This window comes from Hypanus sabinus, chromosome 22 (genome assembly GCF_030144855.1).
Source record: "Hypanus sabinus isolate sHypSab1 chromosome 22, sHypSab1.hap1, whole genome shotgun sequence".
Taxonomy (NCBI): Eukaryota; Metazoa; Chordata; class Chondrichthyes; order Myliobatiformes; family Dasyatidae; genus Hypanus; species Hypanus sabinus.
The window spans coordinates 59,657,875-59,675,358 of NC_082727.1; the positions used below are offsets into that span (position 1 = coordinate 59,657,875).

The 17,484-nt window shown below is 39.3% G+C and overlaps 2 protein-coding genes across 2 annotated transcripts in view; both read left to right on the plus strand.

The window, feature by feature from the left end:
- LOC132379714 (hyaluronan-binding protein 2-like) overlaps nt 1-1,382 on the plus strand; it is a 69,513-nt gene extending 68,131 nt beyond the window's left edge. Inside the window, exon 14 of the mRNA XM_059948004.1 lies at nt 1,227-1,382. Coding sequence (XP_059803987.1) covers nt 1,227-1,382 — 156 coding nt within the window. The remainder of the gene's footprint in view (nt 1-1,226) is intronic.
- A 12,307-nt stretch (nt 1,383-13,689) lies between these two features.
- LOC132379794 (hyaluronan-binding protein 2-like) overlaps nt 13,690-17,484 on the plus strand; it is a 56,130-nt gene continuing 52,335 nt past the window's right edge. Inside the window, exons 1-3 of the mRNA XM_059948077.1 lie at nt 13,690-13,758; nt 14,049-14,073; nt 16,723-16,830. Of these exons, the coding sequence (XP_059804060.1) occupies nt 13,696-13,758; nt 14,049-14,073; nt 16,723-16,830 (196 nt within the window). The 5' untranslated portion in view covers nt 13,690-13,695. The remainder of the gene's footprint in view (nt 13,759-14,048; nt 14,074-16,722; nt 16,831-17,484) is intronic.

Consider the following 17,484-nt stretch of genomic DNA (forward strand, 5'->3'; position numbering starts at 1 on the left):
GTGACCTCATTTTGGCACAAGAGGAATGGATCTATTAGGGATCTATAAAATAGCATTGACAATGTAATAGATCTGTTAGGGATCTATAAAATAGCATTGACAATGGAATGGATCTGTTAGGGATCTATAAAATAGCATTGACAATGGAATGGATCTATTGTGGACCTACTTACTGAGGCATAGGAAATGCAAAAAGTACTAGAGGTACATATGATGTTAGTCATTACAAGCTGACAGTTCTACCAATTTCATAGTAATTTAAATAGTACTGATAGGGGATAAGATGTTGCGCTGAACATCAAAAATGTTCGCTACTGCTAGATTAATAAAGAAGAGGTGAAAATTAAAGAAGTTGCAAGCTCATTCTTTCACAAGAGTCAGTAAAATGGTCAAGTTTAAGAAAGGTTTGGGAGAGGCATTTGCTGCACAAGTGTGTAGCAATACCACATGCAGATATGAAACTTAATTTATGGGGAGGTTTTAATAACAAGAATCTGAAATAAAAATGGATTAGCATTTGGAGAAGGATTTTTCAATAGTTAAAAGTCAACATACATTCAGTAGCCACTTCATTAGGTTCATCCTATATTCAATAAAGTAGCCACTGTGTATTGCTCATGGTCCTCTGCTGGCTTCAATGTCCATTAGCTTCAAGGTTTGCTGTGCAGTACATTCAGAGTTATCTTCTGCACACCACTGTTGTAACAGGTAGCTTTTTGAGGTACTGTTGCCTTCCTATCAGCTTGAACCGGTCAGGTCAGTGTCTTCTGACCTCTCTCATTATAGGTTATTAACAAGGTGTTTTCACCCACCGAATTGACAATCACTGGATTTTTTTTTGTTTTTCAAACGACTTTCCATAAAGTCTAGAAAGTGTTGTGTGCGAAATTCCTAGGAGAGATCAGCAGCTTCAGAGATACTCAAACCACCTCATCTGGCATCAGCAATCATTCCACAGTCAAAGTCACTTAGATCACACTTCTTCCCCAATCTGATGTTTGGTCTGAAAAACAACTGAACCTCTTGACATACAGTTATCACACAAAGAGGGCATAAGAGCCAGAGTTCTTTTCTGCCATCTTTCAATTAACAAACCACACAGCGTACTAAATTTTAAAGTTTCAGTAATTTGAAAACTTACTGATGATTTTCCTTCAGTATCAAAGGATTAAATGAAAGTCATTGCTAATCCATTATAAACTGGACACCTGCTCTTTCACATTCAGGGTGACTCTGGAGGACCACTGACCTGTATGAAGAATGGGCGCTACCAGGTCTATGGAATAGTGAGCTGGGGCGATCGGTGTGGAGTGAAGTACAAACCTGGTGTTTACGTTCGTGTCACCACATTCCTTAAATGGATTAAAGCACGAGCTACCTAAGTTTGTTTAACTCTGAGGATCGTTGTAGAGAATAAAAGGAAGTTTGACATTGGTATTTAAATATACATTATTTCTGGAGAAACTGCATTAAGGACATTAAAATGCGTCGTTACCACAATGACAATAAGATCATTTCTACCATCTTAATATCAACTCTGATTTTCATTATCATTAATTACGTATTCCTCTAATACTGTTCATCGTTATGAGGAAGTAGAATCGTATTCCTTTTGTGATTGCATTTACTAAGTGCCTTTGATTTTGACCTACCATAGTATAATTTTGATCTACAACACTCACAAAGCTTCTCATGTTATTTCATATTTTAATAAACAAATCAGAAATACAGAATTTCTTATATACAATGATGTCTTTGTAATCTGTTTATGCAGTGATGTACAATATTAGTATACACAACTGACAAAATGCAATTATTGAGTTCTGTCCTCAGAGAAGTGCCTTTACCAATTATCCAATGTGAAATGTACAGAGTTAGTTAACAGCAGTTGTTTTCATAGATGGTACTTCATGAATAAGATACAAAACATCTTTAGAGTGATCATTTCCTGCATCAATTTTATTTTCAGTTCAATTAGCTTGAAGCTATATCGTGATTATCCTTCTTTACAGATTAACAAATTTTGTGAGGGCACTCTTCATAAAAAACATTTTAAAAATTAAATATTTAAATTAAATAATCTTTTAAAATGGGCATTGTGATTATGGTCATTCATTCAATAGGTGCCATGTCGTCTGATATGGGTGATCATGGTCTTTCCGTGACCATGACTGTTCTTAGTTAATTTTTCTGCAGAAGTGCTTTGCCATTTTCTTCTTTCAGGCAGTGTCTTTACAAGACAGGTGACCCCAGCCGTTATCAATACTCTTCAGAAATTGTCTGCCTGGCGTCAGAGGTCGCATAACCAGAATCTGTGATCTGCACCAGCTGCTCTTATGGCCATTCTCCATCTGCTCCTATGTCTTCACATGACCCTGATCAGGAGGTGCTAAGCAGGAGCTGTGTCTTGCGCAAGGGTGACCTGCAGGCTAGCAGAGGGACGAAGCACCTTACACCTCCTTTGGTAGAGGCCTTTCTCCACCCTGCTCCCAAGTGATTATGGTGCAAAACTTATCAACCCATGATAAGTTGTCAAGGTGTCAATTTTATAGGGTATGTTCATGACTAACATTGTTCACACTGTTAATTGGTGCATGCTTTTACAGAGATGCCAATGTTTTGAGCGGTCTGCAGTATGTAAAGCTAGCTTGCACATGAGGAGTTGATGGTGCTGGCTGACAGTACTGTAGAGATCATTTCCAGGAATATAGCTCTAAGCTCATAGGTACAGTGCATAAAATTATATAATAATCTTATACAAGTATGGAAGGTCAGTGAATGCATACTCAAAAGGTATATATCACTAACGACACAACTAACTCAATTTTTCAGTCAATACACTACCTATCTATTACTAATAACAGTCTTAGTCAGTCAGTCATACACATCATACCGTGCAGTTAACTTAACTCATGCACACTGAGCACTTGAAGCCCACACCACCCAATTTTCGACTCCTGGCTACAACAGTCTTCACTCAGCAGGATGTAACATACAGAATAAAGCAACAGGAGCTAACTGAATGACACACTCACATGTTCCAGCTCCCATTGCTGGCTATAATGGGTAAAGCCATTTGTTGGGATTGGTTGCATATTTCCCAGATTCCAAAGTATTGTTGCAGATTTTGTGACATTCTGGCATCTTGAAAGATGCTGTATAAATGCAAGTCTTCCTTTCTAGTTTCTGAGACTGAAGTAAGGTGTTTCCAACGAGTGGACAGCCACAAGGCTGCAGGACTAGACAGCATCCCAGGGTGAGTACTCAGGATGTGCGCAGCACAACTGGCAGGTGTGTTTACAGACATTTTTTATCTCTCCCTCTCCCAGTGTAGAGAGCCCTCCTGCTTCAAAACATCCACCATTGTCCCTATGTCCAGAAAGACCAGGGTAAGAGGTTTGAATGACTGGCATCCTGTCACACTCACCTCAATAATAGCCAAATGTTTTGAGAAGCTGGCCATGAACTACATCTGCCGCATGCTGTCACCCACCCTGGACCTCCTACATCTGACTGGTTGGTATGGGAACTGTACATCCCTCAATCAGAGCACTCCACAGAGAGTGTGATTTACAGCTGCGCCGTATTCTTTCCATTTCTTGATGATTGACTTAACCGTGCTCCAGAGTCTTGGAAATTTTCTTGTATCCATCTCCTGACTTGTGCTTTTCAATAACCATTTTGCGGAGCTGCTTGGAGTGTTCTTTTGTCTTCCTGGTGTAGTTTTCACCAGGATACTGACTCACCAGCAGTTGGACCTTCCAGATACAGGTGTATTTTTACTACAATCAATTGAAACACCTCAACTTTACACAGATCTCCATTGAACAAATTATGTGATCTCTAAAACCAAATGGCTACACCAGTGATGATTTGGTGGATTATTTAAAGGGAGTGAGTACTTATGCAGTCAATTATCATGTGTTTTATATTTGTAATTTAGATCATTTTGTAGAGATCTGTTTTCACTTTGACATGAAAGTGTCTTTTTTCTGTTGATCAGTGTCAAAAAAGCCAAATTAAATCACTGCTAATCATTCAATGGTGTAAAACAATAAAACATGAAAACTTCCAAGGGGAGTGAATACTTTTTAGAGGCACTGTAGGCAGCTGACAGGAGAAACAAAGTGGAGTTGACAAGTGTATGAGACAAATTAGGTTACTGGGAAATAGTAGTAGAAGGGGGATTGACACATTGTTCCAAGGGCTGATACTGGTTTGATGGTCCAAATGGTCTCTTCCTTGTCATAATACTTAAAACTACTGCAGGCATAATCACACATGTTCTCCTCTTCCCTCTCCTCTCTCACCTTCTAACCCTATTCTGCCAGATCAGATACATAGGGATGAATATAAAAACAATGCTGAAGATTTACTGTATAAGGCACTGGTGAGGCCTCAGTTGGAATATTGTGAACAGTTTTGGGTCCTTTATCTAAGAAAGGATGTGTTGACATTGGAGAGAGTTCAGAGGAGGTTCATAAGAATGATGCCAGGAATGAAAGGGTTACCATCTAGGAACCAATTGATGCCTCTGGACCTGTACTCACCGGAATTCCGAAGAATGGGGGGAGGATCTCATTGAAACTTATCAAATGTTGAAAGGCCTCAATAGAGTGGATGTGGAGAGGATGTTTCCTATGGTAGGGGAATCTAGGACCAGAGAATGCAGCTTCAGAATAGAGAGATATTCATTTAGAACAGAGATAAAGATGAATTTCTTTAGCCACAGAGTGGTGAATCTGAGGAGTTTTTGCCACAGGGTGGCTGTGGAGGCCAGATCATAGAGCATTTTCAGACAGAGGCTCTTCGCTAGTCAGGGCATGAACAGTTATGGGGAAAAGGCAGGAGATCGGGGCTGTGGGGGAAATGGATCAGCCATGATGACATGGCAGAGCAGACTTAGTGAGCCCGATGGCCTCATTCTGCTCCTATATCTTACGGTCTTATGGAATCATGTCTAAGCAGCTGGTGAAGATGAAGATACAGCCAATGATTATTTTTACAATAGTAGCATCCAAGCTCATATCTACACTGTGTGTAACTTATACAACAGCACAATGGAGGGATGAACGTATGTTGAAGGGCTGGGGACATTACAGCAAGACCAGGAGAAAAAGTGTCAATTTGTGAATAATGAGTTGCACACTAGATCCGCTGCTGGAAACTTAGATAAAGACTTTCATTTGAACTTTGAAATTTATTGATCTGCTACTAGAAAGGAATAATGGCGCCTAGGCTGGAATGTCTGCAAAAAGACAGCATTTAGTTTAGAACATGGAGACATTTGTCACTAACTTGCCAAGGGATCATGGGCAGACGTTGCAACTTATCCCTTTCAACACCGGACAGTTGGTTGTATTCAGGCATGGAATGATTGGATTCAACCTCAGTTCACATCTTACAGCCTCTGGCACAGCACAAACAGCACCCACCCAGCAGCCACATGTTTTGTGAACAACAGATCGCTGCCATTCCAATCTCAGCTCACTGAAATGGAACAGGACGGACTAAGTGGTCACGTAACCAGGATGTGATATGCACCAGCTGTCCACATGACCATCCACCCACCTGCTCCCATGGCTTCACGTAATCCTGATTGTTGGGGTGGGGATGGGGGGGCTGATCAGGTGCTACACCTTGCCTAGAAATGACCTGCAGGCTAGCCTTACACCTCCTTTGATAGAGATGTGTGTCCACCCACCACACAAAAAGACAATTATTGTAAGCTACAAAAAATAACAGTGTAAAAGTAGACTAGCAAGATCATGTTCATGGGTTCAAGGACCATTCAGAAATCTGATGACAGAGGGAAAGAAGCTCTGTTAAAATGTTGTGTGTGGGCCTTCAGGCTCCTTTACTTTCTCCTTGATGGAAGTAATAATGGTTGGAATGCTTCTGATCAAGAACTCATCCATTTGTTTCAATCTCGGGTGTATCTCTCTCCCAAATTTCATTTCCATTGAAGCCAGGGCCAAAACCGATAAGGCCAAGAAGGCAGGCCTTAAATGGTGACTATCCTCTTGGTGATACTGCTGACCAGATATTGGATTTGTTACTGCTGACAACCAGGTGAAAAGATGGAGCAAGTTGTGTGAGATCCTCACTTTCCACGGCTCAAGAGATTTATTCCTAACTTCAACTTTCTGTCACAGCAGCACAACATTTCCAAAGGGCCAAAGTTGTGTCTGACGAAGTTGAACTTCAAACAAACATTCTCTGCTCAGCTTCTTTTCGTAAACAAAAATCAGTCTTCAGTTTTTAATGTACATTGCAAACAATAATCACTTTGAAGTTAAAAGGACACCTGGACTGGTGCTGAGAGATATGGTTTGCAAAGTGAAGTGACCATGAGCTATCTTGTCTTCATTAGCAAACATAAAATAATGGGGTTAAGTCACTTAACACATCAAACGTGATCACAGGAATAGATGATCTATCAATGGTCAGGATATCTGCGTACTCAACCCTTGCAGCATCAATTGCAGATGTCTGGAATCTCTGTCCGCAGAAGCTTTTAGAATGTCTTTGTAAATTACTTTGTCACAGCAAAGATATTTGAAAAATATCACATTCAGATAATGTTAACTAGTTGCAACAAATTTAAGACAGCATTGAGGATTATTTGGAATAACAGGGAAAATGACAGAAAGACAGGGTGACACAAGAAATAGAATCCATTCCTCAGCCTTCGGATTCTGCAATGGATGATTTGTTCAACTGCAACTTTTTGGTATTTTTTTTTAGTTCATAAGAATTGCATCTCTGTTTGGAAATCCTTTGTAGTTTGTAAATCTTTAGTAATTTGAAATTCTTATATAAATCAGAAATCCACTGTAAGTGTTAAATGTGTGTTAAGAGCTATTTGTCAAAATTTAATCATGCATCATTAAAAATAAACTACTTTGTTATCTGGAAGTACCTCCTCCACAGAAGGAAGGGGGGAGCTTGCCACTTAAGCAATGAGTATTGGCATCTAGACCTTGTGGCAGAGACTTCATAGGAAGTAAGCTAGTCCTTGAAGACTAGGCAGTTACAGTATAACTTCCCTATTGTAAGGGTATCTGTGGCTATCTATATCCGATAGGGCTTAAATTCTCCTTTTGAGTTTAGACCTTGCAGGTAATGAACTTGATACCATCTCAATGTTGCCTTATTTTCAGTTGATGCCACTAGACCAGGAGTTCCCAACCTTTTTTATGCCATGGACCAATACATTAAGCAAGGGGTCCATGGACCCCAGCTTGGGAACCACTGCACTGGATTGAGATATGTGATGATTCCATAAAGGATAAACAATTTGCTCTATGAACTAAAGTGCTGAAAAAGTAAATCAACTTCTCAGCAGAGGCTTAGTGGACAATTTCCACAAATAATGATATAGAATTCCAGAGTTTATTGTACAATTCTTCTTCAAATGATTGAGACTTGCACTTGTAATACTTGCACTACAAGTATTAGAATAGTTCCTAGAAGAAAGACATTGTTGAACTCTGTGACTCAGTAACTAACTTATAAATAGGATGGCCAAACATTTTAAATTCAATTCCCATTCCCATTCCAACATGTTGGTCCACGCCTCTTCTTGTGCCGAGATGAGGCCACCTTCTGGGTGAAGGAGCAACACTTCATATTCAGTCTGGGTAGCCTCTAACCCGATGGTGTGAATATCGATTTTTCCTTCTGGGAAAAAATTCCCTCCCTCTCCTGTCTTGCTCAATTCCCCACTCTGGCATTTTACTTCTTCTCAATTGCCGATCACTACCACCAGGTTTCTCCTTCCTCCTTTCTCCCATGGTCCATTTTCCTCTCCTATCGGATTCCTTCTTCTCCAGCCCTTGACCTTTCCCATCCACCAAGCTTCAGTTATCACCTTTCAGCTAGTCTCCTTCCCCTAACCCCAACTTTTTATAGTGGCATCTTCCTCCTTCCATCTCAGTCCCGAAGAAGGGTCTCAGCCTGAATCATCGACTGTTTATTCATTTTCATAGATGCTGCCTGACCCGGTCAGTTCTGTCAGCATGTTGTATGTGTTGCTCAGGATAAAAACATGCCATTTAGCCTTGATTCAATGTCATTGTGTACTTTCACCAACATTTTCAATTAGAGAAGGGGAGAAACTGTAGTCAATTGTGGTGACTTAGCCCAACAACTTAAGCAGCAAAAACACTGTTGTGTCTGAAGAGAAGCGCAATATGTCAATTTTCTCAGCTGCTTGACAGTGCAGTTTGTGTCAATTAGATCAAAATAAAGGAAAGCAACAAAAATCATTTGGTTCAATGTAAGCAAATCATTTTCTCAGAAATATATGCAGTTCCACTAAGACAGACTTTCTGCTCATTATCACCATGTTACTTGTAGGAGCTTACTTGTTTGCGGGAACTGGTTGCCATGTTTCTCACATTTCAACAGTGACTAGACTTCAAAGTGTTGTAAAATACTTTGTGACATCCTGGCATCATGAAAGATGCTATATAAATGCAAGTCTTTCTTTTTAGCTTCTTTTATGAATTATTGTTACTGTGAAGACCTGATAGCCTTTATCTTACTTGTTGTTACTTCAGGAAAGGTTTAAAGTAAATACACTGAGCTATAGTTGGTTATACCTTCAAATATACTTCTGAAATGACAACTCAAAGACAAATCAGATTTTGCCTGATCTATATCTCCTTTTGAAACCTTGGAGAAGGAGTCTAACCACACTCAATAAACTGAAGTATAATTCTTTGGAAGAGAAAACTGTAGCAATCACACAGCTTGGTTCAATCACAAAGAGACACAAAAGATTTTTGTATTTGCACTATACCATATCAATCACTCACTGCTGCTAGAGTAGACCAGAACTGTTCTGAAGATTAAATTATAGCATTTAATTCAAAGAGGTAGTACTTATTCTGCTACAACTTACAGTGTGCTGCTTTGATTATAGAAACTATATTCTGGCACTTTATATTATGATACTTATATAATAGGCTGTGCCTCTGTAATTCTGAAGATTGAATGTTATTGATGACATAATGATGATTAGATTGATAACTGGGGTAAAATATCTCAGATTTCCATTCCAAGTCTCAACTTCAGCACAAGCTCCCTTGACATCCTACTTGAGTAAATTGACCTGTTAGTAACATATAATAACATAGAGATTTTGTTCATTGGCTCAAATGTGAGCCAAGGATTCCTAGTGAATTGGCATCTCTCATAATTGTAATCATAATAACCATGTGATAGTCATTTGCTTGGCTGAATTTCATCAAGTATAAATCTCTACACAACTAAAGACATTATAGGCTCTCTGGTTCCAAACAGAAGTGTAATTGTTTGTCCTTTACATCTTTTTCACAATCTCAAGACTCTGTTGGATATTACAAACATCAAGTACTGTAGGTCTGCCCTACCAACGACTTGCTGGATAGGGATGGAACTGCACTTATTGCACTCTGTGTTACAGCCACTACAGGAAGATATTGGAGGCGGTCCAACAACTGGTGGAAATGAATGTCTTGGCTGTTATTCTTGTGATCATAAGACCCTATTGGACATTGGTAATGTGGAACACTGCAAGTCCAGTTCAGTAATCCATTGGAAATACTGACGGCAGGGGAGCTACACAGCCTCAGTTGCTGTGTGAGCCTGCCCCTCATGCCAAGGGGTCGCTTGTTGCAGCTGCCCAGAGATGATGGAGGTGGAGGGGTGTGGCAGGCATCCAGACCGGGTTGGGAATGGGCCCCTCCATCAGCGGTGCCTTCCATTGGTGACTCAGAGGAAGAGAAGCTGGATTCCATTCATCCGCAACTGCCCTGGCACGTAATGAACAGATTGCTGTATGCTCGTTCTCCTCCAGGACAACATCTCATACACCATCAATCTACATCACATGGCACTCAGGGACTTGCGTTAGATTATTTTTTTGTGATTGTATTTATACTGCTATTGTAATTCTATATCCTATATGTGCCTTGTGCTGTATGTGATTGTTGGTACTGAGTTCTGCACCTTGGCCCTGAAGGAACACTGTTTCATTTGGATATATTCATGGGTAACGATGTATGGTTGAATGTCAATTAATCTTGGACTTGAAGAAGGTTATTTATATTTGCTAGTGTTTCCTCTGAGCTACACAGGTGCATTGCCATGCAGTAACTAAAATGCTCTTACACACATGCTAATACAACATCGAAATCTATGTTAATATAAATATGAAATACCCTGTAATTGATTATTTTGATATATTGTAATCAATATAATTCATAAATTTTCCAAATAATAAGGTTACCACAACTTTTACTTTGGAACATTTTACAGCTTCAATATATCTACATTGTCAATGTTTCAGGTTAAAACGCTGTTACAAATTGTAGCAGTAAGTACAGAATGGAACTCAATGGCTTGTCATTAATAAACCACCAGCCTGCTGAACGCAGATACAGTCTAGTGAAAAAGACATTGAAAGTGTCATGCAGTTTTCAGCCTGTGTAAAAATCCCCTACTCAGAACAATGGTTGTTCTGCAATCCACTGGATGCAATGGATTGCAGAAGTGGTACAATCTTCTTCAGAGGACACTGGAGATGAGACCTCATTGCCAGCCTATGCTCCATGGGAAGCTCAGGACCCAAGTAAGTAATAAGTCTCTCTTTCTTATTGCACATTTTAGAGAGGTGGGTATGCCAGGCAGGATAGTGGAATGTTCATCTTGCAGGAAGACCTCTAGTGTCTCTAAGGACTACACCTGCAAGTGCATCCAGCTGCAGCTTCTAACAGATACCATGTTAAGGAGTTGAAGCTAGAACTGGATGAACTTCGGATCTTTCTGGAGGCTGAGGGGTTGATAGACAGGACATGCAGGGAGGCAATTACACCCAAGATGCAGGACATAGGTAACTGGATGATCATCAAGGTTCAAAGTTTAAATTAAATGTACATGTGTGTCACTTTGAGATTCAATTTCTTGTGGTCATAATTAACCTAGAAAATAATAACCATAGGAGAATGAATGAAAGACCACATGACTTGGGTGTTCAACCAGAGTACAGAAAACAACAAACTGTGCAAATACAAAAAGTGGAAAAAAATAATAATAAATAAATAATAAATATCAAGGGCATGAGTTGAAGAGTCCTTGAAGGTAAGTCCATTTTTGTGGGAAGATTTCAATGATGGGGCAAGTGAAGCTGAGTGCAGTTACCCTGTGGTTCAAGAGTCTGATGGCTGAGGGGTAATAACTGTTCCTGAACCTGGTGGTGTGAGTCCTGAGACTCTTGTACCTTCTTCCTGATGGTAGCAGTGAGAAGAGAACATGTCCTGGGTGGTGGGGATCTCTGGTGATGGATGCTACTTCTCTGTCACAGCATTTCATGTAGGTGTACCCAGTGGTGGGGAGGGCTTTACCATGATAGACCGGGTCATATCTACTACTTTTTGTGGGATTTTCCATTCAAGGACTTTGGTGTTTCCATAGCAGGCCATGATGCTGCCAGTCAATATACTCTGCACTACACATCTGTTGAAGCTTGTTAAAGTTTTAGGTGTCATGCTAAATCTCTGCAACTCCTAAGGATGTAGAGATGCCGTTGTGCTTACTTAGTAATTGCACTTATGTGCTGAGCCCAGAACATGTTCTCCGAAATAATAACACCTAGGAATTTAAAGTTGCTGACCCTGTCCACCTCTGATTCTTCAATGAGGACTGGTTCATGGACCTCTGGTTTCCTTCTCCTGAAGTCTATTATCAGCTCCTTGGTCTTGCTGATGTTGAGAAAGAGGTGATTGTTATGACACTTAGCCAGATTTTCAACCTCCATTCCTAAATCATCACCACCTTTGAGTCGGCTTATATCAGCGGCGTCAGAAGCAGACTTGAAAATGGCTTTGGAGCTGTGCTAGCCAGACAGTCATCAGTGTTAAGTAGAGCAGGGGACTAAGCACACAGCCTTGTGGTGTACCTGTACTGATGGAGATCATGAAAGAGATATTTTTTTTCCAATCTGAACTGACTAAGTCTGCAAGTGAGGAAATCCAGGATCCAATTGCACAAGGAGCTATTGAGAACAAGGTCTTGGAGCTTATTGATTAGATTTGAGTGGATGATCGTATGAGTCCTGAGGCTCCTGTACCTTCTTCCTGGTGGCAGCCACAAGAAGAGAGCATGACCTGGGTGCTGAGGGTCCCTGATGATTGACACTGCTTTCCTGCAACAACAAGCTATTTAAATATACTTAATGGTGGGGAAGGCTTAAAACCATTGTGCACTGGGCCATACCTGTGACTGTTTGGAGCATTTCCCATTTAAGGACTTTGGTGTTTCCAGACCAGGCTGTGATGCAGCCAATCAATATACTCTCCATTATACATCTATAGAAGTTTATCAAAGTTTTAGATGTCATGCCAAATCCTTGCAAACTCCTAAGGAAGTAAAGATTCTGCCATCCTTTCTTTATAACTGTACTTAAGTGCTGGGTGCAAGACACATTCTCCAAAATGATAACACCGAGGCTCATTGACCTCTCGTTTTCTCCTCCTGAAGTTAATAATCCACTCCTTGATCTTGTAAAGTGAGTAGACAAGGAGACCAAGCACACAACCTTGTGGTATAGCTGTGCAAACAGGAGCCTCAGGACCCACACTTCCAGATTCAGGAACAGTTATTACCTCTCAACCATCAGGCTCTTGAACCAAAGGGGATGACTTCACTTGCACAATTATTGAACTGTTCCCACAACTTATGGACTCACTTTCAAGGACTCTTTGGCTCATGTTATCAATATTTATTGCTTATTTATTCATTATTATTATTTCTTTCTTTTTGCATTTGCTGTTTGTTGTCTTTTGTACACTGGTTGAACGTCCAAGTTGGAGTGGTCTATCATTGAATCTTAACCATATTATGGTTATTATTCTCATGTGGATTTATTGAGTAAGCCTGCAAGAAAATGAAGCTCACAATTGTAAATGGTGTACCTAAGTAGTTCAATAATAAATTTACTTTGAACGTTGTTAGGTGGAGGATTTCAGGGAGACAGTAGGTGCAACAGAGAGAAGTGCAGAGAAACGAGGCAGCTTTCAGAGGTTGGAAGAGTGAGACTATAAAGAACAAGGATAAAGCCACCCTGACTGGAAACTGGGCCAAAGAGCTTGAACAGGAAAGGAAATATCATTGATTTTGTGGAAGTTCTGTGTGTGTCTACACTTCCATTAATATTTAACTATTGCTGTTTTATTTCAGCTCTCTGTCTAAAATTTGTTCACATTTTGACAATGTGATAGGCAAATAACATTTTTTCAAAAATAGACGCTGAAACTTCTGTACCTGATGCTTTAACGGAGAAGTACATGTGTTTAAAAACAAGAGGGTAATCCTGTAACTAAAACAAACACATTTTCAAAGAAACCTGCAGCTGCACTAAACTGGACTTTGAATATCTTATCTACAGAAAGTTTGCCAAGCAAACTGATGTCGGAATATTGACTGGATTGTGAAGAGGGAGAATAACCAAAAATGATCGGGATGGAGCAAGTGTGCAGGAACTCTGACTATTAAACATTAATTTTCATTTGGTGTCCCAGTGGCAGCTTTCCCCTGTGCCCATACACAGACCATTCAACGTCCAGTAAACTTATTTTTTTAGCATAAAGTGAAGGCTGCCACTACTGCCAAACAACAAACAGGTCAGGTCTAACTGTTATATATGTCGGTATGGCAAGGGGTATAACTTTGGTTTTTATTTGTGTGATCTGGCATACAGTTGTACCATTGACAGTAAGTAATATAAATAAATCTATTTTTCATTACCTATTCCCATTAAAGCATCATAAGTCAATTTTTATGATTGTTTGATTCATGAATATTGTGCATTTTACATCAAAGTTCCACTGTAACTTAATGCTCATAGTAGTAAATGCAAAGTATGTTCATATTTATGGTAAATTTCACTGTTTTTTGTTTGTTTATGTTTTGTGGCTTGCGTCATATAAATTCTATCTTGTCATTGTTTTCTGCAATTATTTTTCTAAATGAGGGAAAATCTAATACTATTTCTTTCTGTGTAGAAATCCATTGATTGGTATGATGATGGTGAGTTGAAGTTTATTGCTATTTTTTATACCTGTGAAAAGATTTAAATTGTTTTAAAGGGGGTTGTAAATGAGGGAATGCCACTTACACAGGATTTCAAGGAAATAATCATAGTTCAGCAGAATCCATACAATAATTAAGTAGAGTGCACGTATGAAATTTTGCTGAAAATGGTCTAGAGCTGAAGTGTTTAAGCCGAAGGATTTGCATATTATAATGAAAAAGATAACAAGGTCCAATTGATTACACCTAGTCAAAGGAATTCATTAGTGCTGCATGCAGTTCTGAAGTTATTTATTCAGATTTATTTTAATTACTTCTATTTTTGCAGAGTGCCTTTCGAGTTTTTTCCCACTTCTGCAAAGTAGATGTACTTAGTAAGTTAAGGAGAAAGATAGATCTTTGAACGGTTGATTGATAGAAGACAATGACTAAGAAATTGTGCTGGCCATTTTCTCAAGTCTTCATATTAGAATTATAAGGGAATAAATAATGGGAACCTTGTGATAATTGGGTGCTTTTGGGTGGGGTGGGATTTCTCTGAGCCATTCAACTCATTGTTATTTGGACCTTAACATACAAACATAATACAAGGCAGCACAATTTTAAGGTGATTGGAGGAAAGTATGCGGGGGTGTCGGAGGTAAGTTCTTTACACAGAAAGTGATGGGTGTATAGAATGCCAGGGCTGGTGTATACAGATTCATTAAAGACATTTAAAATCTCTTAGGTAGGCACAAGGATGATAGAAAATGGAGGGCTCTATAGGAGGGAAAGGTTAGAATGATCTTAGAGTAGGTTAAAAGGTCAGCACAACATTGAGAGCCAAAGGGCTTGTACTGTCCTATAATGTTCTATTTTCTATGTACTAAGAATAAATGAGTCTCTTTAATGTAATAAGGAAATTCCAAAAAGGTATAAATGAAACATAGAACCATGTATTAGAGATGACACATCATAAAAATTAATCTTCTTTGTATTACCTAGTACTTTTTTAAAAACACAAAGAAAGGTAGTTTTAAATAACGACAAAATTATAAAGCATGTGATCTCTGAGGAATCAATTGGAAGCAATTATATACAGTATATTGCAGAATGTTTGAGATCTTAATGAGTAAACACAATCATGATCCATCAAGTCCATGCTGATCACGGTTTGCATCCAGCTAGTTCCAATTTCTTGCATTTGGCCCGTATCCCCCTCAGCCCGGCCTCTCCATGTACCTATACAAGTGTTTCTTACATGGACGCCTCTTCAGCTGGGTCTCCACTTTGTAGGTATGTCTGCCTTGTCCATTCTATTGCTTTTCCCTGTTTCTAGTACCTCTTGCTCCTTGAGAAGATAAAATAAGTTCTTCAGGAGGGTAATGCAAAATTCATAAGTGATGTACAGTTATTGTTGACCAACTACCACACTGGGCAAGTTGTCCATTATGGGTGGGAGCATTGCCAGAATGGATGGGTAAGGCCCCGATCAACAGAAGTTTGGAGGTTAAGTGCTGGATGTGATACAAATTGCGTCTGTAGTTGTCGGCTGTGTGTATTTGCTATGCTACCTAAAAACAGACACATGCTGTCAAACACACAAGCCTTCAGCTTACTGATACATTTAGTACATGCAGTTTCATCTTCCTGAGGTACACCAGCATTTATGCTGGTGATTTTCCTCTTAGCATCGGGTTAAAGATAAACTCTCAGACTTTGACAAATATTGCAAAAGCATTAAACGTCCTACTTTGCATCTGTTTTTTGATGAGCAGTACTCAGAGCATTGTTTTCCACATCAGACTTGACGCAGTATATATCTCCTTTGATTTACTTCTTCCACTGATTCTATGATGCGTTGAGTTGAATTCTACTGACCCAGGCCCTCTCCCCATAACTTGCAGGCCCACCATGACAGCTTTTTTCTGCTGCAGGGGTATCTAATCTTTCTTGTTAACCTGGGTGTGCCCCACACTCCAAATGAATGGCCAAACCTACTGGAAGAGCACCCCCCCCCATTTCCTCTGTGGCCCCCTGGCCTCAAGAAACCCTTGAAGCTCTGACAACTGGCAAACCATCACTTCCAGCTTTGCCAACTGTCAAAGATATGAAGGTAATTTGTCCCTCTAATAACCAGAAATACTTACCAAATATTAAAAAGAAACAGAAAGACAAGAGATTCTGCAGATTCTGGAAATCTTGAGCTATACATACAAAACTCTGAGGGATCTCAGCAGATCAGGCGGCATCGATCCTGCAGATACACCCTCCATAGTTGCCGCCTGATCTCCTGAGATTGTCCTGCAATTTGTAGGTGGTGTTAAGAAAATAATCAAGCAATGTTAAAAATACAGAAATTAAAAATGACAACACAATATTTATTAAAAACAAACAAAATATGAATAATTAAAACCTTAACCAAACTGAAAGCAATTTGGAAGAAGCTTAAAGTCTTGATTGAATTCATTGAGGTCAAGTGTCCTCTCTTGAGTTGAATCTGACAACAGAGGAGAGACTATGTATATCATAACTCCAGGTTTAACCCTGATTTTTGATACAGTCTGTGTGGAGTGTGCACCATCTTCCTGCATATCCTCCACTGGTTAAATTAATGTGGTATTCCACTGTGTGCACTTAATTAATGACTAATAACTTCTGCTCAAGAAACAGATCACGATGACGACAATGATGATACAGATGGTGATGATTACGATGAACAGGAAATAATAAACCTGCTTACAGACTGGATATTTGAAGATTCTACAGAAGAAGGTTTTGTATAGTTTTTAATTTTTTTAAATCATAGAATGTAGCATTCTGTTAGTTTAACTGTTGTTAACTTTGCCATGTACAAATGTACATTTATTTAATGATCTCAGTCTTCACATAATTTATAAAGTTATTAGAGAGATGCTTCATTGAAATTGTTACTTCTTTTTCAAAGCTGAATGTAACTTTTGATTAGAACACAACCCATGTTTTTCCCACATTTATGATGGTATGAAAGCAACTGCCGCATATCATGAAATATGTTGTTATGTGGCAGCAGTACATCGTAACACACAATAATGAAAACTATAAATTACAGTGGAAAGTGTATATATATATATTTAATAAGTTGTATTAAGTAAGTAGTGCAAAAAGAGAAAAAAAGTGTTAAGATAGTGTTCATGCATTCCATCTTCAAGGAAATAATGTTCTAAGTTACTGTATGTAAAATGAGTTCAAGTGTCCTCACCTGAGTTTAATCTGACAACATAATTTTAACAGAATACACTACTACTATTACTACGTCGACTCAGGCCCAGGGGGCCAGCGTTGGGCACGATGACAGACTCTCCACTTCTCCTTCTTCCTCATCACTATGTTCAGTTTATCTACATTAGCCGCTCTGCCACCTTCTAGGAGCGTGTTGACCATTGTCTT